We start from the raw sequence: 25,997 nt of genomic DNA on the forward strand, positions 1-25,997 counted from the left end.
CTCAAAGAAATCAAATAGCCTGTGGCTTTGGCAAATGCATGGATATTGTCATCTTCCCCGTGTCTTGGGAATCTCTTAAATGCTGTTCCTTAAAAAGAAACCTTGCTGAGATCTTCACCTCTCACGTTTAGACATTTCCTGCTGGCACAGTAGGCTCCCTTGGTTCTAGGTGTAAGTGCTAACTGAGTCCCTCATCCATTGTAAATGAAGGAAGAGCGAAGAACCATAATGCCAACATGAATCAGATATTGAAAGACTGAAATAAAGGGCGCTCTTCCTTGTTTAGCACATCTCGCATCTGTGATGTTTTATGTTCCAGACACACATCAAGGGGGAAAATGGTTCACTTCTGGCAGCGGAGCTCACAGTCTGTTTTGCTATGAGGCATTCTCCGTATGCAGCAAACTTTAAAAAGAACAAACCATGCAGTTGTGTTGGCCATCCCTGTGGACTGCTCACCAAAACCTCTCTGCTGCATTGAAGGCGGGGGGGTGAGGGAAAGAAAAACCATGTAATAGGAAATGAGTGAATATGTGCTATATGATAAATAGACTCTTGGTGAGCGGAGATCCAAACCCTACATTGTTTTTAAAAGACATGTAGTAAATGCTTGATAAGGAAAAGACTATTAAGATATCTGAAAAGGAAAAAAAATAGCCATGGAGTTGAGAGTATGTACAAGACATGGCAATGTCCCTGAATCTGTAAATGGTGCAGAAGAAATTTCTTACCTTACAGAAATAAAGATGTGGAATTCTTATGAATGTCCAAGGTTGCATTAGATTAAAAAAAAACCCAGACTTTAAAAGCTGAGAAGAAACATAGATTCTATAAACTCTGATTTTTCAGTAGTTACAGGAACAAGGAAGAAACATCACCTGTGCCCAGAGAAATGGGCATCTGTCCCCTCTGAAACTTCTGGCACCTCTTTGAAAAGCACTAGGACATCAGTACAGAAAGGGCCCTGGGCTAGATGGCACCCATGCCTTTGGACTGATGAGGCAAGTATACAGTCTGGCTACTTGCAGTATTGAGCATCAAGTAACAGTGCTAAACATTGTAGAGAAGACATGCCTACCACATGGAAATGACATCCTGAGCCCAGGGATGCAGAACAAAACTTGCTAGATATCTAGCATGATAGGGATGAGAGACAACAGTTCTTCGATCCCAAAGAAAAGGACAGGACTGTATTTTTCTCTTCTAATAATCCAAGGTTTTTGCATAGGTGGTGGTGGTGAGTTTCATAGCTTTATCTCTGGCAGATGCTCTCCCTTTGCGATGTGTGGTTTTGCTCTGTTGCAGGCCTTCTTGCTTGGCTGTCTCCTAAGTAGTCAACTCAGAATTGGTTGCGAGAGTTCTAATGTTCCCCTGTCCTGTAAGTTCCCCCCACACCATTTTTCCCTCCAGTTATTTAGATCACTGCTGACCTGAGTGCAGCTACAAAGGAATTGGTGAGAAAGGACCCCCTTAGCCACGGAGTGTAGCTCCCTGCTGTCTTAGGCAAGCACATCCTCTTATTCTGTCTTAAAATTGGTTAAATTCTTTGTCCCTTTCACTTCTGTTGAAAGTTTATTCTAGAATCTTTCTTGTCTGGTAGAAATCTTCTAATTTCCAAGCTTAATGGCTGCTTTTACCCACTTACCTGTCAGTGTTACTTCTGAAGAGAATTGGTGTTTTTCTTGCACTTACTTGCTGGTATTTTTTGTAAATGCAATCCTATTTCCTCACAGTCTTTTTCTTTAACACCACACCACCCCCCCCACACTCGTCTTCCTATCTCTTTGCTGAACTTGTTGCCTTTTAAGGTTTACTCTTTCTTGAATACGGCTGACCAAAACTGTGCCCAGTATCCTCCATGTGGTCTCAGCACAAGGTTGTATGTTAGCACCTGTACGTGTGCTCCCTAGTGCAGTGTAGGATCTCTTTCATGCCCTTTGGGTGGCTCAGTCCTTGCAAGGATTACCAAAGCTGATTCTCTGTTGTTGCCAACTGAGAAGCTCCTAGGTAAAGCAGAAATTTATAATATATAATAAGGTAAATTAATACACTCTAAAACTCTTCCATTTCCCTTTTGTTATGTCTCTGTGTCTTTCAGTTCACTGTCTGGTCTGATCATGCTCTGTTAGTGAAATTACCCAGCTTTATCAAGAGAATTCATCAACCAGCTCCACTCTGTGTCTAGCCCATTGATAAAGCTAATAAATAGGACTGGTTTTGCAATGAGTCACTGAAGAACTCTGCAGGAATCCCTCCAGTTTAACAGGGATTACAGTAGTGCAACCTGTTGTCCTGCATCCTTTAGCTAGTCCACAGCGTATACTGCAGTGCCTGTGTTGAGGCCCATCTTCTCTTGTGATGACGTGATGAGTACTTGAGTGGAGCCTGGACTTAAGGAAAAGAAAGGGGGGGGGGGGTGTTAATTCTGCTATAAAAATTAGGTAGTGTAGTCTTTAATCTTTATTTTGCTACCTTTCTGTTCAACTAGCTCCAGTCTAAGCAGTTGGGAATTTTGTTATCCTTTGGACCGTCTGTTCTTTGAAGGGCCATGTGTGGTTTAGATTCTGTTATTACAGCACTGACAGTGACTACTGTTATTTACCTTTTTCTGTTCAGCGCCTTTCTGTTTATGCTAGGCTGAAAATTACTGTTTTTAGCAGCTTTGAGACTGGAGGGAAAAAAAAAGTTTGAATAAATATAGAGTACAGGTGTAGGTGGCTTGGTACAGAATGTAATTATATAGTCCACTTCTCATCCTCATCATCTTTTTCATCAGGGTTTCTTAAATGCAACAGTAGAAGTTGATACTCGGCCATGTAGGCAAGCAGTTCCCAGGGAAAATGTCTTTGAGACCAGAACTAAAGATGAGGTTCAGTGAATGCTTTAAATCAGCAATGCTGGAAGAATGAGCAGGCCTGTCTCCTTTCCTGTCATGACATCTTCTGCTCCTGCAAGTGGCTGTGTGGCATACCAGGTTGGGAAACCATTCTGGCTAAGAAGCGACCACAGACCACAGTCAGTAATTTCTCATCCATATCAGTTCCCTGATGTAGCTTTCTTTCCATAGAAGCGTTGGGAACAAAGGGCAGGGATTGTTTTTCCTGGCAGCAGCACCAGTTTCTTAAAGCATTGAGTTACAGCCTTAATTTGATTTGGAAGTTCAGACTTTCAGAAGTATGCACAAAGCATTCTTGGCACTGTTCTTTTGTTAAACTAATAAGGAATCTAGCCTGAGAAGTGCCTTCATAATAAACTCATCAGCAATTTTAGCTGAACAAATCAGAACCTCTTCTAGGCTGGGCATATTCCTATGGTTTAAAAGGGAATTTCTGGAGGGTAGAATTTCACATAGTGATCCACATGGTGCTATATCTTCAAGCATGTGTGATGGGTTGTTCTGTCTTCTAGCATACAAAGCTTATATATTGCAAATGTGGGCTTCATTTCTATTTCTTTATATTTCTGCTCCTGTGAGTTTGAAAATAATTAGAAAATGAAATTTCCTCATTGCCAAAATAGTGTGTGCAGTTCCAGCTATGAACCTGGAATAATTGTAGTGGTTTTGGTGAAAAACTGGAGCATATTTAGGTTAGGTTGAAAAAGCAAACATGACTCCAGCTGTGTTTTACCAAGCCACTGTTGAACCATTGGTGATGACAATGCTACAAGTCCTTGGAACCTCATTGTACTATGAATGGTACAAGTGCATAGTAAGATTCAGTAACCCAAAGAGCTTGTAAACTGCATATGAAGGGCACAGACCTGTCGGAAATGAATGTATCTGCAGGGAGGAATTTTTCTCTCATCTCCTGTTTGTTGGAGATAAAGGGGAGCTGGAACTTAGGGGCTCCACAAGAGCAGGGGAAATGAATTAAGATGTACTGTTTCTAATGCTGCTGCTGCTGGAGTTTGTCAGAGAGTCACTATTTGAGGCTTGTTTAAATTGTGCTGTCCTTTGCAAAGGATGGTGTTACACTCAACAAAGGAAGGGTCTGAAAAAGTGCAATTGCCACTGTTTCTTGGCTGAAGGCTCCAGGAGGTGAATAGATTTCATTTCCTGGGTTCATTGGAGTGTCTTATCTCCGCTTTGGAGCAGATTTTACATTAATCAGGGTATTAAAATTTCATAAACTTTTGGAGAAAGCTAAATGTCATGAGTGCCTTTTACATGTATTGTTCTGTCTCTAGCATTATGTTTAAATCCTACTTTATTCTTTGTTGAACCTAAGTATTTTAATCACTGTTCCTTTCTTTCTTCCTTGCAGCCTCTGTGAATGTGCTTGTTCAAAACTGCAAGATTTACAATGATGCTAGCTGTGATATCTCTGCTGATGGGCAGCTGCTGGCAGCCTTCATTCCCAGCAGCCAGAGAGGCTTCCCTGATGAAGGAATACTGGCTGTGTATTCCCTGGCACCGCACAACTTAGGCGAGATGCTTTACACAAAGCGGTTTGGTAAGCATACATCAAGAAGTCAGGATGGGTGGGAGTGTGAGAAGTTACCTCAGGACTCAGCCTGCAGTGAGAAGTGCAGTAGTCTGAACACCAGTGATTGTAGTAACGGGAAATGTTTTATTGGCCTTCCAATCAGCTACAAATGCATTACTACTCGGAGAAGCTTGGGGTTTGGTCTGGACATGTAAGGTGCAGGTACAGGGGAGATGTTAAGGCATAATATTTTATTCCTTAAAGAACTTTATTGTTTTAGGGGGAAGATGCTTGCAACAAGGAAATGTCCCACAATATCTGTATGTGTGCAGGTCTCCTTATTCTTCTCTGCCCCTTATAAGAACAAGCTTAGTGTGCCATATGTTACGGGAATGCTGGAAGGGAATGGAGAAGCTGTGAGGATGAAGGATTTCAGCCTGTGAGAGAAATTACCCCTGTTCTCTTCATAGGTCCTAATGCCATTTCTGTGAGCCTGTCACCAATGGGCAGATACGTAATGGTGGGACTGGCTTCCCGACGTATCCTGCTGCACCCGTCCACTGAACACATGGTTGCTCAAGTCTTCAGGCTGCAACAACCCCATGGTGGAGAAACCTCTATGAGGGTAAGTGTGTGTGTATTCTGCTTCTCTGTGTTTCCATCAGTCATTTCGTGTTGCTTTGGCTCTAGGCTAGTAGTTAATTGCTGGGTTATGATAGCAAAGAGGTAGCGTGCTCCTAGCCCACTGAATAGTAAACATGTCAAGGACTTTATTACAGAGGTATGCAAACATGGCAGGAGAACATGAAAGTAACAGAACTGTGACACTTTACTCTGGTTTTAAATATGATGACAAACACATTCCATGTCATGGAATGCATTCATAAGTCCAGTTAATACTCAGAATACCTAGTAGCTCTTTTGGACTTCTTTGGGTAATACACATATTGCTTGTGGTACTGTGGTTGGCTTAGCTGAGAGAGTTTTTCAGCTGAGACTTCAGGATCATTTCCTAACATTCCTAAAGGCAGCTAACCTCTAGGAGAGCAGCAGTTTTCGGAAGGATAGGAGCCAAGTAGACTAAGGTGAGGTTTACTATACTTTTGCCAAACAGACGTTTGTTGGCTATTTATTTGTGAGCTTTCTATGTATGTGTAGGCATATTTTGGCAATGGAATTATCCTTCCGTACTTCTGTTTTTGTATACACTCTGACTCATTTAGTACCTGAGGAAAAACCTTCATCTTTTTTTACAAACTGGCAAATAGAGTCAAGAGAACACATATGTCTTGGTTTGTTCATCAGCAGAGCACAGCAGCTATTCAGTGATAGTTTAGGATTGGAAATGCCACATCCAGCTGATAATGCACACAGCATGTGGAGGAGGCAGAACTAGGTAATTTCCAAAGCTGAAACTGGGGCTGGATTCAAGTTTTAGGCCATGTATTCAGGTGGCTTGTTGCAGGAGGTGAAAAATAGCTATTCAATAGCTTCTCATTTTGGGGGATAGTTTGATCATAGTGGAATTAATTCAATGAGCAGCTTCCCCCCCCCCCCCCCCCCCTTTTTCCCTTTTAAGCCTCTTTTTTCTTTGTTAAAAGGTGCCTATGGTTATTATTACTTTTAGCACAGTTTTCCCGTGTACAGGGATTGCATTGAGCCATTTGTGCAGTGGCCCAGTACTGGGGAGAGTCTTGTCTCTGGGAGAAATTGCTTGCTTCACCTTCAGATGCTGTATCTGCTCCCCAGAGGGCTCATGATTCAGAAAGGGTCATCTCAGCTGCGTCATTACATGAGCTGCTTTATCAGCTGATAAAACTCTTGTTTACCATCATCTGCACCATGTTATAAGGCAAGAGAAGATCAATGATGAGGATATTCTTTGGTGCACCAATCCACACTTTTTCAGCCCTGGTTCTGAGCTGCCATTCTGATATGAGCCCCTTAAGGTAAGAGACAGAAATTAAAACGTATTTATGAAGAAAGCACAATTTGGTTAGCAGGTACTGTTGTTTAAAGCTGTGTGGATATGGTGAGATCACTAAATACATGAATTCAGTGTCCTGTTAGATCCTTTTAAAAGTGTAGTTTGCCCTGGCACTGTTTCTTTTTGCAGTTAAGATCCTAGTGAAATACACAGCTTATACTGCCAGATAGGGGAGTATCCGTTCCCTGTCTTTTTACGATATCATAATAAGATAGAGAACTCCTATTAGCTAAAATCATGTCTCTTCCTCTCATCCATCCTTTACATTTGCTCTAAGCTCCAGTTGCTATAGCTTCTAGCCCTTCCTTTTGGAAACGGGTTTTTTTTTGTAGCCAGCTTAATCAGTAAGCTGCTGTCAAAATTTTCCATTTATATTTCTTCATCTCCATTTCAAACGTATCTTCTTTTCCTATGGTGTGTTACACTGTTCAAATGCTTGTACCCTTGCTCTTAGTCACCATTTAGTGAAGTAATGCTTTGTATTCCCTTAATCTTCTCTTGTAATTCAATCTTCCAGCTTTCGTGGTTTTTTTCTCTATTGAATTCTCTCCAAAATACCCTTCCTTTTTTTCCCCCTCATTCTGGGATGTGTTTAAATGTGTGTAATCAGATAAGCAGAGTTTTACCAGAAGTCCACAGAGGGTATTTTTCTGTCTGCTTTTTCTGGACTACAGGTCTTTACTTACACACTCAAAAACTTGTTTTTTTCCTTTCTTGTTATTATGGTGCATTGAAAATCTTGTACACTTTTTCCCACTGCTCCTTTTCAGACTTGCTTCACATCACTGCACTCCTGTCTTTCTCATCTGCTGTAGTTCTGGATTATTTTTCTCCAGATGGATTGCATGTATTCGAAAGGTTGCTTTTATCATCTTCCTTCCACATGTATTTTTAGCTTCCAGAAAGCTTTCCCCCACGTTTTTAAATCTATCCAGTCTAGCAGGATTTGCTAACTAATTTGCTGGTTTCCCCTTTCCCACATCATGTTTAAAGATGTTAAAAACATTTCTTTTCTGACTGCTTTGGACTTTCAGCTTTCTGCATATGTGACAGGGTCACAACTAGACTAGTCTGAATTCATTTGGGTAAAGAACCTTCTTGTGCAATGATGTTAGGTATTGTTTCAACATTCTGGTGTGGTGTTGGTATCTTTGTGCAGTCTATAGGACCAAGCCTGGAAATCGTAAAGCTTAATCTTGTAAATATTATTCTTTCATCTAGTTGTAAAAACTTAGGTATTTCTTCTGTCAAGTTTTGCAGTAAGACTGTTCCGTGAGTTTGTAATACTTTGCAAGACATGCAAAAGGAAGATAGAATTTGAAGTAGAAAACATGATAATATTCTTAGCACAGGGGCTGATGTACTCATATTCAGCTGAGTAAAATCCTGTTTCCAGCTTGGCCAGCATGCAGTAGAAAAAAGGATTGGGAAACCTGTTGAAAGTGTATTCTTCAGTCTCTAATTTAATATGCACATTAGAATCAGAAAGTGTCTTTGTTGCCTCTGTCCCAAAAGCTTGTAACATAAAGCAATTGTTATTCAACTTCTTAATTAAAAATAAGTCATAGCCGTGTTCTGAAGCAATGCTTTGTGGATGTTTTAATATTACATTACCCAAGAAACTCCCAAGAGAGAAATTCGAGAGAAATGCCACATCAGATTCTATGAAAATTCTTTTAAGTTGTCTCATAATCTTTTCTTCCTTCCCTGATGCCTTTTGATTTGCAATCAATGAACTGGAGATTAGAGCTTGGTAATGTGGCCTGTAAGTCACTGCACAAGTGTGGGAACCTGCTGAGGGGTGAAATACAGTGATTATTTCTCCTTCAAATTAACCCCTCCTCCACATCCTTGACTAGCAGTCAGTGCAGTGCAGCTTTCTGTTCCTCAGAGAGTTTCCTCCATCTGGCTGTTGAAATAGATGTTTTGAAGATGCAATTAATTAGTTTTGTTACGTGAAACTCTAATAAATTTAATTGCACCTAGAAATCCACTGGCTGCTGGAGTCATTTTTAGTCTTGGAGAGAAACTAACTTTCTGAGAACTACAGGGCTTTCTAATTATACTAAGGAGTATCTTGGTTGTGAGTGTGCAACGTCTATATGCATTTTGCTCTTAATATTTCAGAGAGGTTTGGGTAGAGTTCTACAGGTCATGGCTGATGTGATTTGACAGTTCTGGATTGTGTTCAGAAATGAAGGAAAAGTAGTGAATTGCCATCAAACAGGGTAGTCACGAGTGGGAGGTTCATGCTCTTTCTATTCAGTCCCTTCAGGCCGATATGCTTAGCATTTCAGATGGAAACCCAGCTTTGATGAAGAGCAAGCTTGTTCTTCAGGCTGAGTTTTCAAAGCTCTCTAGTAGTGTTGACTTTTAACAGGAGTGATATGCATGAGCTTCATTTCTTGTTGTTTTGCGTTAGTGGTTTTCTTCTTGCAGCCCTAGCTAGCACCTCTGAAGTTTATCTGTAGTACAGGGAAGGAATTGCTTTTAGCAGATTTCTAGCTTGGGATGGTACAGGTTACAGTGGTACTGGGAATTATCTGGGAATACTTGAGTTTCAGAGATGGGAAGTTTGGAGAAAGGACTAATATGGAGTAAGGACAGATTTTGCAGCCTATTTTGAAAGCATAGGTGGAGCTGGTCCCCAGATAAAGAGGATCTGTTTTCAAGTGGCTTGGGTCTAGGGTGATTTCTGAATTCAATATGATTCCAAGAGTATATGGGGGTTAAAGAACTTAGAAGAATGTGAAATTAGAAACTTGATCAGAGCTGAAGGTCCTTAGAAACATAAAAGAGTAAGGCTCAAATTGCTCTGGATCTGTTAGCAGTGGATATTAGCGGGAAAGGCAGCCAGAAGGTAGTTTTATTTCTGGCATTCACAAATTCTGATGCCCTTGCAATGTTTAATGTTTTTCATATTACCCAGAGGAAGCTAACTCTAAAATACCAGGAAAACATGATTGCTGTAATCAAATTAAAATAAAACAGAGAAAGGAACTTTCAAGCTGAAGATAAAAAAGTGAGGAAGGTGATAGAAAAATTTGATGCACATGAAGCTCAAGTGCAATGCAGGGGAGAGGTGGGGAGAAGGTGACTTAACCAAGCTGTATCTCAAATAGTGCATTGTGCTTTGAATCTGGAAGGAAATTCAGGCTGTGAAGATCCAGAATTAGCTCTTGACAAGACTACTGGTATTTGGGAAACATCCCACTGAAGTGTTTGGTTGGTTGCTTGGATGGAACAGATTACATGCATGCTTCCATTGTAAACAGATGGAGAATTCCAAATACTGCAGGAAGAAGGGCCTGAAGCAGCAAGGCACATGAGTTTTAGCACAGAGCCAAGATTTTTCTCAGCATATTAACTCTTAATGAAGGCAGAGTTTTATTGAGTGCTGTTGTCTCCTGAGCTTCATGCAGGTGTCAGTAGCATCTATTCAGTGTGTCGTGCAAAGGTCACTGCAGTCTGCAAAAATCAGACCTCCTAGACTCACTGTATGAGTTGTGAGTAGCCTTGCAGCCATAACCAAAGGGGCCTTATGCCTGAAAGCAAATTACCATTCACATTTGCTTCACTGGGGTGGGAGTTACAGTTTGTCAGAACCCTTGATAATGTGAAAAGAAAACTGATTACAAGAATACATGGAGATGGCTTACTGCAACACGTTAGCTCCAGTGGAAAAGTTCATGTGAACTAGCATACTTCTGAAAGCAAGAGTAGTTTGCAAGACAGTACTGACCTCTTGCTGTGTTACTGAAAAAGCATACTTATTGCTGTGGTCCCTTGTGTCTCCTTTTAAAAGAGACTTTGACATTTTCAGGTTGATAGGGAGGGCTTCTGACAATTCTTGAGTAGAACTGCAAATAATACATCCAATTACTGCCCAGAGAAACTTTTCACTGTTGGCAGAACTGAGCCAGATGGATGTTTCTTAGACTGCTGGAAGTCCAAGCAGAGTCACAGACTGCATGTACATGTTGATACTTGAGAGCAGCTCTGACCAGAAAGGACTTGGGGGTGTTGGTCAACATCACCCAGCAGTATGCGCTTGCAGCCCAGAACCCCCTGTATCCTGGGCTGCATCAAAAGAAGCATGACCAGGAGACTGAGGGAGGTGATTCTCCGCCTCTGCTCTGCTCTTGTGAGACTTCATATGCAGTACTGCATTCAGCTCTGGGCCCCCAAAGCAAGAGGGATAAGGAGCTGATGGAGTGAGTCCAGAAAGGCCACAGAGGTGATCAGAGCACTGGACCACCTCCTTTATAGAGACAGGCTGAGAGAGCTGGGCTGGTTCAGCCTGGAGAAGAGAAGGCTCAAGGGAGACTTTAGAGCAGCTTCTAGTGCCTAAAAGGGCTACAAGAAATCTGGAGAGAGCATGTAGTAACAGGACAAGGGGGAATGGCTTTAAGCTGACAGAGGGGAGATTTAAATTAGACATTAGAAAGAAGTTCTAATAAGTTTAACCGTATCCTGGCCTGCATCAAAAGGAGCGTGACCAGCAGGTCGAAGGAGGTGATCCTGCCCCTCTGCTCTCTTGGAGTATTGTGTGCAGTTCTGGTGTCCTCAACATAAAAAGGACATGGAACTGTTGGAACAAGTCCAGAGGAGGCCACGAGGATGATCAGGGGACTGGAGCACCTCCTGTATGAACACAGGCTGAGGAAGTTGGGGCTGTTCAGCCTGGAGAAGAGAAGGCTGCGTGGAGACCTCATAGCAACCTTCCAGTATCTGAAGGGGGCCTATAGGGATGCTGGGGATGGACTCTTCATTATGGACTGTAGTGATAGGACAAGGGGTAACGGGTTAAAACTGAAACAGGGGAAGTTTAGATTGGATATAAGGAAGAATTTCTTTACTGTAAGGGTGGTGAGGCACTGGAATGGGTTGCCCAAGAAAGTTGTGAATGCTCCCTAATGGTGTTTAAGGCCAGGTTGGACAGAGGCTTGGGTGACATGGTTTAGTGTGAGGTGTCCCTGCCCATGGCACGGGGGGTGGAACTGGATGATCTTAAGGTCCTTTCCAACCAAAACCATTCTATGATTCTTGAAGTTCTTCCCTGTGAGGGTTTTGAGATGCTAGCAGGGGTTGCCCACAGAAGCTGTGGCTGCCCCATCTCTGGTGGTGTTCAAGGCCACGCTGGACACAGGGGCTTGGAGCAACCTGCTCTAGTGGAAGGTGTCCCTGCCTGTGGCAGGGGGCTGGAACTGGATGAGCTTTAAGGTCCCTTTCTATGATACTAGGAATGGGCATGGGCACAGAATCCTTTCCTGACTGATACAGGAAATCCCTCTGGTGTATTGGCAGACTCTGGTAGGTTGTCTTCAGGAAAACAAAGCATATCCAAAACCCACGGTGCTCATGTTGATTGTTGTAAGAAAGAGCTGTATTCGTCATCATTGGAAAATGCAGCTTCACCTCGGTGTTACAGATGGCATGAAGATTTGCACAGATGTGCACGTTTAAGTGTAGATGTAGGAATGGTATGTTGTATGAGTACTGAGGTTGCTGCCTTGACTGATTCATCTGTGTCTGAGTGAAGGTTGATAAGATAGAACTAAGAAGAAACTGTGAAAAATAAAAACTTATTAGGATCCCTTCATAAAATATTGTATTGTTAGTTCATGTGATGGTTAAGCATGGGAGCAGTGCCAGTTCTACCAAACTGGCATGAAGGAAAGGCTAATGACAGCTATTCAGGATGTTTTCACTTAATGGGATGTGAAGCTGAGAACTAAGACCTTTTTCTTTAATATGGTGTCCGGTATTAGGAGAGCTGAACTGCTCTTGCAGTTCAGGTAAGGCCTTCAGCCCATTTGCCTCACAGGCGATAGTTAGGTTTGGGGCAGTTGGGTACATAGTTTTAACTAGGTAGAAGAAATTATGGCAAATATGATTTCTCATCTGAGATTATGTGCAGTCATCTTGACCAGGTCAGGTAGGGGGAAGGGAGCTGAAGTGAATTATTACCAGATTTGCACTAAGCTGGCTATGGGCTGAGAAGAGGTTTGCAATTTCATGAAGACTTTTTGTTTCCCCGTAATTCTTTCTGCCATCTTTCTTGATTTGAATTTAAGCCAGCTCTTTCCTCCAGTATTTATGCCTTCCAGACGTGTAGGCAGCTGGATGACAGCCTCTTTTCACCTAGATGAGGATGCATGTAGCTCTGTCATCAACATATTGTTGACATTTGATCTTGTACGCTGTTCTGTAGAGGCTCAGTAGATGGAGAGTGGGGCGGAATGGCAGCCGTACACGAATCCTTTGCTCTTGTCATTAGATCTTTAACACAGTGTAGATTTTGCTGTTACAGTCTCAGCATGACATTTAATGGGGAACTCACAGGTGCTGCTTTTGGTTTGCAGTCTGAGTTAAGGGCAAAACTGAAGCTTGTCATTCCTTTTGTCATAGAAGTGACCATGTTTTTTCTGGTTCCACGTTTGAGAGCTGTCAGTGATTTTTGCAAGAGATAGCAATAGCTGGGGGCTGTTTGCACAGTTCAGTTCACTTGTGCATCTGTATTCAATATATACATACCTATCTTCTGTCGCACCAACACCCCCTTTGGCATTCCCGTTTCTCTCCTTTCATCTGTTCCAATACACAGTTGAAGGGACAATTGTTTTGTTTAGCAAGTTCTTGCTTACTCAGCCCTAGGTTTCAGATCTGAGCTTGGACCAGTCCCCTAAAGGGCTTTTTAGAGGTATTACCCTGGTTTTGCAGGAGGACAGGTAGTAAATTAATGAGCCACTTCACTGCCCTTGTGTTGTTTTCCTGCGTGAGAGCTTCGTTACCTGAGATGATCTGCTTCTTTGTAAGACCTAGTTTTTGTTCATGCTTGGAAGTTTCCCAGTAGGTATTTTAAAGCTCTTTCTCATGTAGTAGTTGCATGGCAGGCTTGTGAGATAAAGAATTCATAATGCCAAGAGCTAGCCTAAAGAAAGAAAAGAGTTAGGTGTGCTGTAATGAGGCTTTTCCTGATCTGAGGGTGATCTTTATGTGATTGTGTATGGTCAACAAGAACAAGGTTTTGCCTTTGTAGAAAGTTTCTCAGTCCATCCTACAGAAACTTCAGGTGCTGACCTGTTTTCAGAATTGGATCACGTATCCATAGTTGAGGTTTTGATTGATGATGAAAATAAAGGGTTAGTTCTCGTTTAATTCACTGTGGATCAAAAAGCCAAGCTACACTGACAGTAGGTGCAGAAAAAGGCAGAAAGAGGTCTGTTGTGCTGGTAAAGAATGAGAATGAATTTCATATGTGATCCTGTTGCAGCTGGGGAAGATAAATGGAGTTGAAAGAAATTTTGTTTGTGCTGAGCATTAAGTGATAAGATCCATTTGAGAATAAGACTGACAAATCCAAAAAGATAAGTGCATTATTTTTGCTTCTTCCAATTTAACAGAGAAGATCTAATGGAAAGATGTGTATGTTGTTAGCAGGAACCAGCCATGGGGGGAGGGTTGAGACCAACCTGCTGCTTAGGGGGAGACTGAGGGCAAAAAAGCAACGTTTTCCCTTGTCTGACCATGGGAAATGCAGGTCTTTTTATTTATCTGTGCATTCATACAGAAAGGAGACCCCTTCCAAACAAAGGGGAGACCTGCCTTGTTTCAGAACACTGATGCACATTCTCTTACGAATAACTGTATTGAGCTGCTGATCAGTTATCCTAAGGAATGTTTGCTTTGCATTAAAGGCTTTCTGCTTTAGACAAACTAGACTTAAACTCTGCTGCAGAGGGCTCTGGGCTTTGTGGCAGTGCAAGGCATCAGCCTGAATTTCAGCGGCTTTTGTGAAATTCATTAATAGAAGGCAGAGTAAGGAATGTAATCTTAGCAAAAAAGGATTGGTGTCATTTATTAAAGAGATCAGGTTAGGATGTCTGTTTTTTATTATGCTTCTGGACCTTAAAAAGCCACAGACTTGTTTAAACTAATTGGCAGCACTGTGGAAGTCAGTGATGCAGCTGACTTCCTGGCAGCTAAGTAAAGGACATTCAGTGCTTTCAGTAGAGAGGTAGATGCTTGATAGCATCTGATACCCTGGTGTCAGAGGTGAATAATTAACACGTGGACATTAAAAAAGTCAGGTAAGATCTTTCAGTGGCAACGCACTATTGGGATGAGTAAGGCCAAAAAACAGATAATGGTTTGATTTGGGTGCTTTTCAGTCCCAGTGAGATGCTTGCAATCAAAAAAGATGAAGTAAAACTTCTGAAACTCCTTGTTCAAGGTCAGATTGTGGAGCAGAAGATGGACATGTGGGATAATGCAAAATGTGTGCAGTCCTCATTGTGCTGCTGTTGGTTTTGCTTTGCTTATGCCTGTGTCCTGTTGCTGGACCTCATCTGGCAAATACAAATGCAGTTTGTGTTTTTCTGCATTTGTTTTAATGCTCTTTGAGTAGTTCCAAACTATACGTAGGCATTTCTCGGAGGTGTGCTTTTAGTGAACTTAATTATACAGTGTTGTGGATTGGCTGTGCTTTTAGGGCTTCTTCTGCATTACATATTCCATGTAGCTTAGTTTGCTGAAGTGTGTTACAAAAGGAGGTACCTGTGCTGTCTGAAGGATCTGGTTTAGCTGCAGGTACATTGGCAAAGCTGTGCAGCCTCTACAGTTACTTTGGTGATATAGCCTGTATCCATATGAAGAGCACTGTTTACCAACATAAACATTAAGTCTGTGCAGGCATGAGGTATGAATGTAAGCTGCCAGGACAGCTAACCCCATCTAGCAGAGATCAGTGCTCCTTTCTGAAGTTCTTTTCTTTACAACCCAGGTCAGAGTAGCTGTGAAACTATAGATTTTAACAGTCCTCCCAGTGAGAGGTTTCTGTTGATTTTAGCACATTAGATGTTTCTCTTCTTGTGTGTTTTCATGGTCAGTCAGCCTCTGGTGACAGCACTGATTCTGTTGCAAAATGAATTTTAGGCTGGTGCCTGATAAACCCACTTGATGTGCTTCAGGCTTTCCTCTTCCTTTACCTGTCAGGATGGAGCTTCATGGTTCGCAAGATTTCCCCATGTAAACGAGAGAACATCTGCACCCTTTCCCCATGCAGTCTTTATCAAGGCTGCTAATAGTCCAACTTACTGCTTGGCCTAAGCAAAGGTAATTGCTTGAAATGTATTGGCATCTTGAAAGGCAATGCATCTAGTCAAGAGCAGAAATGTCTCTATTGAATTTAAAAAGATAACAAGCAAGTATTCCTGCTGAGTTTCCCTACCCGCTTGTGCCAACATTCTCTTCTCTTCCAGCTTCAAAACATGTTTTCTCTTTCCTGTGTGCCAGAGAGAAGAAAGGTCCCACTCTGCCAAACAAGTAGTGTTCAGCACTCCCCTGCTTTTCATTGCTCTCCTTAGTGATGGGAAGGCCTTGAGCAAAGAGACAGTTGGGCAGAGGACGTGGTGCCTCTACTTTGGCCGAGCATGGTGCTGTTCAGACCAGTGCAGCACCGTTGCCAACTGGCAGCAGTAGCAGAGGCTTGGGGCAGCCTGCTGCTCCTTTGATGACTGACAGGATCCTGGCGATTGCTCTCTCCAGCTTTTTAGTGTTGGCACACCCCAGAAATGGAGGGGAAGGGTGGAAATTGAAGAGCTTTATTAAATAGCAACAGCTTCCCTGGGATGGAGCGGGAGAGGAAGAGGGAAGCACTAGGGCTTGCAGAGCAGAGGCTTTTAGCAGAAAGTTTTCTTACCCTTCCAGGGCAAGTACAAACTGAGCTCTGTGCTTGAGTGTTGTGGCCTGGGTCCCCTTCTTCCCACATAAGTACAGCAGCTTGACAGCGAGAAAAAGATCATTGGGAAAGATTCCTTGAGGCTGTTGATTGTGATGCAGCCTCTCCTTGGCTCTCTGTGTAAGTAAATATGAATACCTAAGTTTAATACCTAACTGGTGGCTGTGACAAGTGCTAGAGTACTGATGTGCCAGTACTGAGAAGTTTGAGAGGGTGCAGCAGCAGTGGACTTGAGGTGGCCTTTGCACACCACATGCCTTACAGCTCTGCTTTCTCTGAGCCATCTTCTCCCCTTTTGAATTCAACATTGAAGAAGTGCCTGTGAAGTGATGAAATGAGCCTTAGGGAGTTCAGGAGATGATGCAACTGCCCACTCCTGATCAGGGAGGATGGAAAAGGCACACTAAAGAGTTAAGTAGTTGCTACTATTGCACTCCTTGAAAACAGAAGTGCAGAGATGAATTACTTAACAAAACCTCCCTGTACACATGTCATGATTTTAGGGATGTAGAATGGAAGCAACCAGCTGTTTCTTTAGTGAGTAGTGTGCCTTTTATGTGGAACCTTGCCTACCTAGATAGTTTGAATATTTGTAGAAGAAGACCTTTTAATCTCGCTGACATCCCCTGAATTCACAGGAGAGATGGAGTCCCTGAAATGACAGAAGTGTGTGTGTCGTGTGGGGAGATCACCAGAGACAGGTTTTCTACAAACATATTGCACAAGTCAAGCAACTGTTCTGTGTAATCCAGGCTGGATCCCCTAAAGGGAAGGGGTAGGACCTTTCTTGCCTGCAGAAATGACATTTAAATGTTTGTTGTTGTCAAGAAAAGAACAGCTTGCTATACTTACATTGCCTGTTTGGGCTTCAGCTTCCACAGGGAAGTTCAGAAGCTCCCACTCCTTAGACTTCACAGTGTTTATAGTTAGAGAAAGATGCCATTCAAACCTCTATTTCAGCACAGCATCTGTAAACACAACTACTAAATTCACAAAATGCTGACTTGCCACATCTAATGGTGTGGCTGTGTATTACTGACCCATATTATAGTGGTGCTAAGAGCAAGTTTGACATTGGTTATGTTATGGTGAAGAGCCTCAAAGCTTGCTGTGACTACTGGCAGTGGTTATGGGCTAATAAGGTATGGTGCAATACAGTATCTCTCCTCAATGAAAATACCACTCTATTAAAATAACCTCTTTGGAGGCTGTACTGCAGTGTGGTGAATGCTTTAAAGATTAGTAGACTTATACAACAGTGGTTCTTGAACCCCTGGCCATCAGTATGGCTGTAACACATAGCCTGCAAATAGGGACCAGGCCCAATGAAAGGGAACTGGTAAATTACCTAGTGCTGGTTTTAAGAGTGTCTGAGGGTTGGCAGCAGTCTCTTGACCTAGAAGCTGGAGAATCATGTTAGTGTAGGATTCCTGTAATAAGTTGAATATTATAGCTAGAAGCTTAGAACTCGAAAGCACAGACCATCCCACTGGCAAAGAGTTGTGGTCACTCCATGGTGTGTTTCAGGCTGGCTTCTTTGGTTGAAATAGCTCAGTAACTTTTAATAAGATTTAGCAATGGAAACAAAAAGACAAGAAAAAATAATCCAAGAGGAATTAGCTGTGATCTATGGAGAATAATGCTTCCTGGCAGACTTCTGACCCTCTTTGAAGAGAGAGACCTGCCGTTGTTGAAGAAACTTTAATCTGTGGATAGAGTAGGGGGTCTTGCTAATGGATACAATTGCCAGAACCAGTCTGTATGACTGCATCAGATTGATTAGCTGGGTCCTGGTTACTGCTGCGAGTGGTGATTATGCCAGTACAGCTGCTTTCTCTTTTTATGTACTAATTACCACATGCACGGATGTCATCACCCTTAACACTGCATGGAGTTGTCCCATTAGCGTGGGAGTGGGAAGCAGCAGGGGAGGGGAGCTCTTCAGCATGACAAGCTGTTTGGAAGTGAATGGAGTGGAGTGATGAAGCAACTATTCTTACGTGGAAATGTTAAGCCATCTTGCCTTTGGGATTCTGCCCTCAGCCAACATGTTTGCAGGTTGTCAGAACCAGACCCGTGTCCTTGGCAGCACTTTCCATGGGGTGCTATTTACTCAGCTGTAGCTGGCAGGTCTCCCCCCTTGGCATGGCTGGTTGGGGAGCATGTGGGACAGTGGCTCTGCAAACTCTCCTGTGGAGGAGAGCTTGTGGCTAGCCCAGGAAGGCAGCTTGTTGAGCTGTAATACCTTGTAATGCCATTCTCAGGAGGAGAGGAGCCATTTCTGACTTGCTGAAGATAGATGTGATGGAAAACCCTTGCAGTTCTTGAGAGTTTTGGAATGCTTGTTTTATGAATTTATGCTTCCAGCTCTGGCAGACCCCTCCTTTTCTCCTCCTTCCTCCTCCTCCTCAAAATCCAATCTTCCCATCAGAGTGCACCATAATCTCCATGGTAACAGGTGTTAGCATCATACATCTCATCGTTTTTCCCCAGTTCTTTTTCTTCCATGGTAGAGATGGGTAAGACCTAGATAAACCTGTAAGGACATGTTCCTTCCATCCAAACGCCAAGCTTGTCTGAATAGGCTGACTGCTGAGTGATAGCCAGGGTGAGGAGTGATCAGCTTCTGTCATACAGAGAAATCCTGAAGGACATTTTCTCTTTTAATGTGGTGGCTTCCTCAGAAGAGAGGTTAAATTTTATTACTGATGACAGGACATAATGTAGCTATTGTTTTGCTCTGATTTACTTTGCATTATGATGGTCGAGATGAAGATTCTGAGTACTAGATTTTGGAGGGCATACAGCTAAGTAGTTTCTGCCTCAGACTTCAGGTTAAGGTGTCAAATACAAGGTGTGGGGTGGGCAGTAGAACTACAGAGGAACAGTCCCAGTTTGTTGTGGTAGCTGATGAGTTTCACACAGAAGAACTGTAATTATTACTTCAGGCCACCTCAGTAGTGCAGAAGTGGTTGACCTGCATTCCTGTCTACCTTTATCCCGTTGTTCCAGCACATCCTCATTCCATTTCCTGCTTCCTGGTCCAGCACCATCCTCTTTTCTGGGGAGTCTGGAAAACATGTTTTGTGATTGATGGATGGTTGCTCACCATTAAAAACTAATGTAAAACACATCTTTAACCTGGGACTTATCCCATTGAAACTCTAGATTTGAAGTCTGTGTTACCTGCAGTGGTTACAGGTTTAAACCCTACATCCATTTCTGCAGAAATTCTGTTAATGATTTGGACTTGTAAATGCAGTCTTCAGTCCTGCCCTTCTGAAGCCATGATAGAACATGTTTTGATGGCCCAGTCCACTGACATAGCTTGTCCCTGTTCCTGGTAGCCAAACTTACTCACTACCCCACTTTCCACTTCCTATACCTTTGTTTTCATGATCTACATGTGTTATATTTTCTAGCTAAATAGTGTTTTCAGTATACCGAGTTCTGGTTGCTGGATGTCAGGGCGCATGAAAGCATTGTGCTGTACAAAAGCCATTAGCTTCTTGGAGAAGGACAGTATCTATGTAGATCTAATGCGCCACTTCAACGTTCTTGCTTTTCGAGCTCGTACACTTTGGAAATCAGTCTAGTGCTGACCTGAGAGCAGAGTTTGCTCTTGGTCCTTCATGTGCACAGAGTTTTCAGACAGCTGCATTATTGCAGCGTGCAGCTGTGCTAACTACCAGCAGTCTTAGCAGCTCTTCGGCATCTTACCTTACTGCAGGTAAAATGATGGTGTTGGAAGGGGACCTGAACTGAGGCGTTTTGATTTTCTTCCATGCACTGTTGGCGTGGGGTTGGCCAAACTCGGAAACATTGTCAGGAGGCTGTTTAAATGCTTAAAAAAGGAGAGAATTGTGTATTATTTTTGCATAAAGCTTGGCTTAGAAGCAATAAACCTTTGATGCTGGAAGCCCCTGTGTACTTGCTAGATTCCTGTTCCACACTAATTAGTTAAGATGAAAGGTGAAGGCCAGAAGAGCCCCAGCTGTCCTGCCTGCTTTCTAATGACTATACCGCTTGTCCCCATCACTTTGTTTAATTAGTTTGAATAGGACTCTGCAGCCTACTGAGTGACATGCAGATTCTCCTGGGGGAAGAATTTCTTCTACTCCACAGCTGTGTGCCAGTCAGTCTGTTAAACACTTAGGGACACATGTATGTGCATTTCTAGCTTACTCTCACTGCTGGATTCATGGTTTCTTGCAACATCCTGTGAAGTGTTGTGGTCTTCTTGGCTAGCTGTGCTACTGCAGGAAGATTGAACATTTGCTTGAGCCTCCTTGGCTCTCCTATCTTGTATTGTCCTGTCAAGTAATTTCCTGTTATTGTTTCAGAGAGTTTTCAACGTTCTGTACCCGATGCCTGCCGACCAGAGAAGACATGTTAGCATCAACTCTGCTCGCTGGCTGCCTGAGCCGGGCCTGGGATTGGCATATGGCACCAACAAAGGGGACCTGGTGATTTGCCGACCAGAGTAAGTGCTTTATGTGGAGATGAAACTGCTTTGGCTGTTCTGTTCTTAGGGCAGCGGGAGTAAGATGGCTTTTTACTGCCTGAGACATTTCACTTGAGGGACCCAAAAAACCCAACTCCTAATGGTCTTTTTGGACTGCCATAGTGTTTACCAGAATCTCTTACAATCAGTGTTTGGTTTGTTGATTATGAACTTCTGAGGCTCTTTGAAATGCATCTCTTCAGCTCATTTTATTTCCCATGTGTTCCTAGCTCTGGATCCTTTGTTTCACATGTGTCTCAGTTTCTGAATTTATGGACTTCTAAAAGTTTCCAATGGGAACAGCAAATTTGAGCTCTTAGTGATACACTTGCTTTGCTCAGCTTTCATGGACCACTTGGAGTCCACCAACCAGGTTGAAAGCTGCTGACCTAGAGTTATCGAATCCTTGTTAACAGTATTCAAGCATGAGATTGTATGAACTGCAAAGATTTTTGTCATGATTATGAGCAAGCCAGTGAATTGTTTTGGTTCTCACTTAAAAGTGCAGTGGTGTGATGTGTAGACTTGAGGTTTCTTTTATTTGTACAGCACCATGAAAGGTGTAACTGACCCTTTGTAAACTTGCAATTAAGCACAAGCTAATTTAGATGTAGTGTGGCACAGATGATGACTGAGCAGTGTTCTTGAGGAATCTGCACCACACTTCGTTGAGACCCTTTTCTCTGTTGTGTTGTGCAGATGCTTGTTTTGGAGCAGTGTTTCTTTCGTGCTGCAGGAACACTTGAGGGTTTTCTCTGCTTCAGTTATTTACCTTGGTATTCTTTCGGGTTATGTTTCACTTGTTGAAGTTCTTTGTAACTTTAAAGCTGGCAGCTAAAACCTTGCAGCACTGCTGGGGGTCTTACCACATGCATGGGGACTCCATCTGTTGTGCGTGAGATCAGGCATGTGGTGATTGAGGAGGCTCATATGGGCAGTGTAGAGCCACTCTCTTAAATCAGAATGAATATATACAATTGTAATAGTGACTAACTCAGTACAGCCTTCTAGTGAAATCTGTGGTTGGAATTCAGATGGACCAATTTCAGTCACACAGAATGCCAGCGCTCTTCAAACAGCCTTCTTGTTCTCTTGAACATAATCTTTCATCAAGGCCTTATTTATACATGAAGTTCTACAAGATATTATTATGGAATAAGCTATAATCACTCTTCCAGGATAAGTGGCTTTCTTCAAGAACAGTTGCTGTACTTTCTAAGCAGAATTATTCAGGAATAATGGCTCTCTTCACCAAGTCCAAAGTTATTCTAAGTTTTTGTCAGTATAGAGAAGTGGTAAGATCTAGCCTACTGATTATAGCTCATGTGATGAACTTGGATGAGACCCAAGGGAAATGAAGTCTCCCTGAGGATGGGTGCTTTGAACGCTGTAGAGTTGAGCTAGGTCTGACTGTTGTGGCTTGCCACACCTACATTAGGTGTCCATTCTGGTGCTTGCAGTAGCCCTAAGCTAAGTGACGTGTCTCTATGTGGCACCTCACAAATTAAAGACACAACAGGTACACTTTCATGGTATGTTATAGAAGCAGTGTCAGTCCTGCTTCAGCATCTCTGTGGAACCTCTTTAGCACACCATCTTGCTATGGCAGTCTTCTATCTCCATACTTCTATTCCAGCAACAATCATGCAGTCATTCCAGCAAAACCAAACTTTTTGTATGACTGTGAAACAAGGTGGCTGTAGAGGTGGGAGATTTCTTGGTGGTTTGACAGAAATGCTTCAACAGGTTTCCTGCTGGTGGCTTAAAGTGACTGATGCTTCTGGTGCAGACCTCACATGTGCTAATGGGTTCTTTTAGGAGCAGGACACCTCATATGTTCTGTTCTTGACCGCACCATTTTATAGATCAACAACAGCCAGGCTGACTTACAAACCTCTGTGTGAAGGTGTAGATACTCACCAAGCTGAATAATTTGCATTGAGGGTCTAACATCAGAACACGAGTGAGTGAGGCTGCATCAGAGCAGAAGTAGCTTCTGGCTGTGATGTCAGCCACATATCTACTTGGAAGATCCTCAGAGAAGGGAAGAATCCTGACATGTTAATGCCACCCCAGTAGCTCTTGGCTTAATAGACTTGGTTTGAAGTTGGCATATTTGTTGACTTTGAAAAATGAGGGAGAAAGATGAAAAACATTGGTGTAGCTTCCATGCGCAGTAATACAGAGGAAGAGAAATACTAAATAAAGGGTTCAGCAATTGATAGAGTACTGTATGGGGGCTAGGCTGGCAAACAGCAGGGATCAAGAAAACACTGTACTGCTGAAAGCACCCCCACTGTTCTAATTTGCCAAAGAAAATGGAGCTCAGTAGCAAACAGTGGAGAGGGTTATAATTCCCTGGGTCTTTTTCCCCATGTACACTGGAGGCATTTGAAACAGAGTACTACAGGGGTCACATAAACAGGTTGAAATAGCAGCTGTGTCTCAAATACAGGATTTGAAAAAGCATGTGCTTAGGGAAAATGAGTAGTCTGCAAGCACAAGCTGACCAAAAAAAGGCATAACTTGCTCCATGGGCTCATAATGAAAAGCTGTGCAAGTAGTCCTTCTAGAGTTGTAAAGAAACAGTAATTAAAATCAACTGGTTTGGGCTGTATTGATAAGTTGGGGTAGCCCTGGTGGCAGCTGTCGTTGCAGATGGAAATGGGGAAGGTCAGATTATGTTGGTGATCCATGATGTGAACTTGGTACACAAATTTATTTGGTATGTTTTGAAGGAAAGGAAGATTAAACCCATGAAAAGTGAAATCAAATGCATTGTGATTTGGCTAAGGTGGACTATAGCAGGTGGGTCTTTGAGAATTAAATGTGTTTTTTGTAATTAAAGGGTCAACTAAGGACTTGCTCCAGGTCTAATACCTCTGTGTTTTAGTAAGTAAGTAGTTCCCATGTTGGAACTACAGTAAATCTAGTTAATTTGTAAAGAATTAGGATTAGAATAAGATCTGGTAGAGAGCAGGTAAAGGCCTGGCTAAAGGAAAGAATGCAACACAACTGAGAGCTGGACTCTGTCACAAAAGACATCATTAATGGACTTCCTTAAGAACCTGTTCTGAGGTTAGTTATTAATACTATTTACACTAATACCTTGTAAGGGTGTACTGAATAAATTTGCAGAGGATGTGACATTAAGCCTTGTCATTGTGGAGTAGGATCAGAGTATTGCACAAGAATCGCATTGCCTTGAAAGTGACTGGAGCTATAGAAATAAGAACTTATTAGTACAAAGTGCACTTAGTGACTAATAACGCTGAGCTGAGTAGTAAAATGACAGAGGAGGAGAAAGACCCAAGGTTTTAGTTGATTGTAGGTGATTAAGCCATCAATATATGAGGCTATAAAAACAGAAAGATTAGTACTAGGATGAGACACAGGATGCTTACAGCAGAGATAGCAAAATGTTAGTATCACTGTAGAAAACACTATGTACCTAAGCTGGAACAGTTCAGCATTTGCATATCTGTATTCAGAACCGGTTTTGAACTGGTACAGTGAGAAAAAGTAGCTGCTAGTGGGGTCAGTGGAGCATTTTTAGCTAAGAAAACCTGCAGCTTGGGGTCTTTAGCAGGGCTGAAAAGGAGGGGGTTATATAGCCAGCATAAATCTCCAGGAAAAGAGAACTCTCTAAATATATATACTTTTTATTAGAGAACAGAGAGGCATAAACTGACTGTTTGCAAACCAGAGGAAGGTACTAACCAGCTGATTTCTGCAGTAGCCTGTACAGTGGTTGGGTGGGCGCAAAAGGCTTAGCTGTTTGGAGATGCAGCTTGGCTGGCTTGCAGGGAGACAAGTGTATGACTTGAATACTTGTGACTGGGGGTGGAACTGGACGGCTGAGCTGTGAGGCAGTTCTCAGTATTTTAAACCCAAGATCCATGTCTAAACAGGTGTTGACAAGTTGGCTCTCAGAGCTGTTGTGCTGTAGGGAGGTGAGGTGGTGACAGCAGTGCTCATCCACACTTGGAAATGCACCTAATGGGCCTGAAAGAAGCTTATAAGAGACTGGCATTCATAAGCCAGTACAGTAGCTATGAGGATAGAATAAATATTAGCAAAAAGATAGAACCCCAGCAGGGTTGTATTGTGGTGAGTGAAGGAGTCCTTAGGCTTCCTTAGATTTTGGGGTGACTCCTGACTTACTAAATTGTGCTATTTGTGTGATTAAATTGGAAGAAACTTGTAATATCAGGAAAGTTTCTCCTTTCCCAGACGCTCCAAGGCTAACCAACTTGTTTATTAATATGTTTGAATATGCGGTATTAGATACAGACTTGTATTGAAAACTCAGAGATCCTAATGTCTGCGAATAAATACTATTCCCAGTGAGCATAATGAACAGTGGTGGAGCAGATGTTCAGCAGTGTCTGCCTGTCCTGTGTATGTTCTTGTCTTTTGCTTATTTAGCTGCTGGTTTTGCTTGCTTGCAAATGAATAAACTGTTCATCTGAGAGCAGGTCTCTATGGCCTGTTAACATTTTGCCTACTTTTCCTGCTGAATTACTGCCCTTCTGAGGAACAGTCTGTGTGAAAGAACCCAAGGGGCTGGGTTCCTGTGGGACAGGAACCCAGCTTTTGGAAGCAACTTGCTCTGCAAGTGACCAACAGGACAAGCAATTTATTTTCCATACGTTTGATCATTGATTTTTGTTTGAAAAAGTCATCAGCCACCATGTAAAAGAGGGAGCCATTGGGAGGAGGTTCATAGAAGTAGCCACTGGGAACAGAGCAGAAAGTGAGGAAGCTGATTCCAAGGAAGACATCTGCAAATCCTGGGTATTCACGGAGTAATGAATGGAATTCAGTAGATCACAGGCAGTGTAAGTGTCTTCAGGAGATGCTTCATGCTTGTCTTGTTGCTTTTTGACCAGTTGTAATGATGCTAGGCTGGAGCAAGGGTACTGAGGTCTGAGATTCCTGCTGATGAGAGGTTTGGTCCTCCTATGTGGATTGGAAACAGATTGCAGACTGTATGAGGTTGTGACAGCCTGTTCCTTTTTTGAGGGTCCTGTAGTTCACTCTTGTAATGATTCAGTGTACAGATGGTTGCCAACTGATAGACTTGCATACGTATTAGATCATGAGCCTGCTCTCTTAAAGCTTGCACATGGATTCACATTAATACATGATAGTCTGGGCTTTTTGGATGAGTTTCAATGAGTTTGTGTTCAGTCCAGAAGTGTGGTATTGAAAGGCTCAGAGGCTGCCGTGTTTTAAAGGGTGGGCACCATTGAGCTAAATCAAGACACTAAATTCCTGACAGTGATGTTTGTTGGGAGATCCTAAAGGAATCCCTTAAGGCACACCACTTGAGGT

The 25,997-nt window shown here is 42.5% G+C and overlaps 1 protein-coding gene across 3 annotated transcripts in view; it reads left to right on the forward strand.

Moving 5' to 3' along the window:
• The window catches only part of AMBRA1 (autophagy and beclin 1 regulator 1), a 130,714-nt gene that overhangs the window by 81,953 nt on the left and 22,764 nt on the right, over positions 1–25,997 (forward strand). For all 3 annotated transcript variants that reach the window (XM_061462259.1, XM_061462260.1, XM_061462261.1), the window contains 3 exons: positions 4,266–4,454; positions 4,898–5,052; positions 20,500–20,639. In XM_061462259.1, coding sequence (XP_061318243.1) covers positions 4,266–4,454; positions 4,898–5,052; positions 20,500–20,639 — 484 coding nt within the window. The remainder of the gene's footprint in view (positions 1–4,265; positions 4,455–4,897; positions 5,053–20,499; positions 20,640–25,997) is intronic.

The sequence above is a fragment of the Pezoporus flaviventris genome, unplaced genomic scaffold, assembly GCF_033815535.1.
Source record: "Pezoporus flaviventris isolate CSIRO_AGI_PZ_B2104156 unplaced genomic scaffold, CSIRO_AGI_Pfla_v1 ptg000035l, whole genome shotgun sequence".
NCBI lineage: Eukaryota > Metazoa > Chordata > Aves > Psittaciformes > Psittacidae > Pezoporus > Pezoporus flaviventris.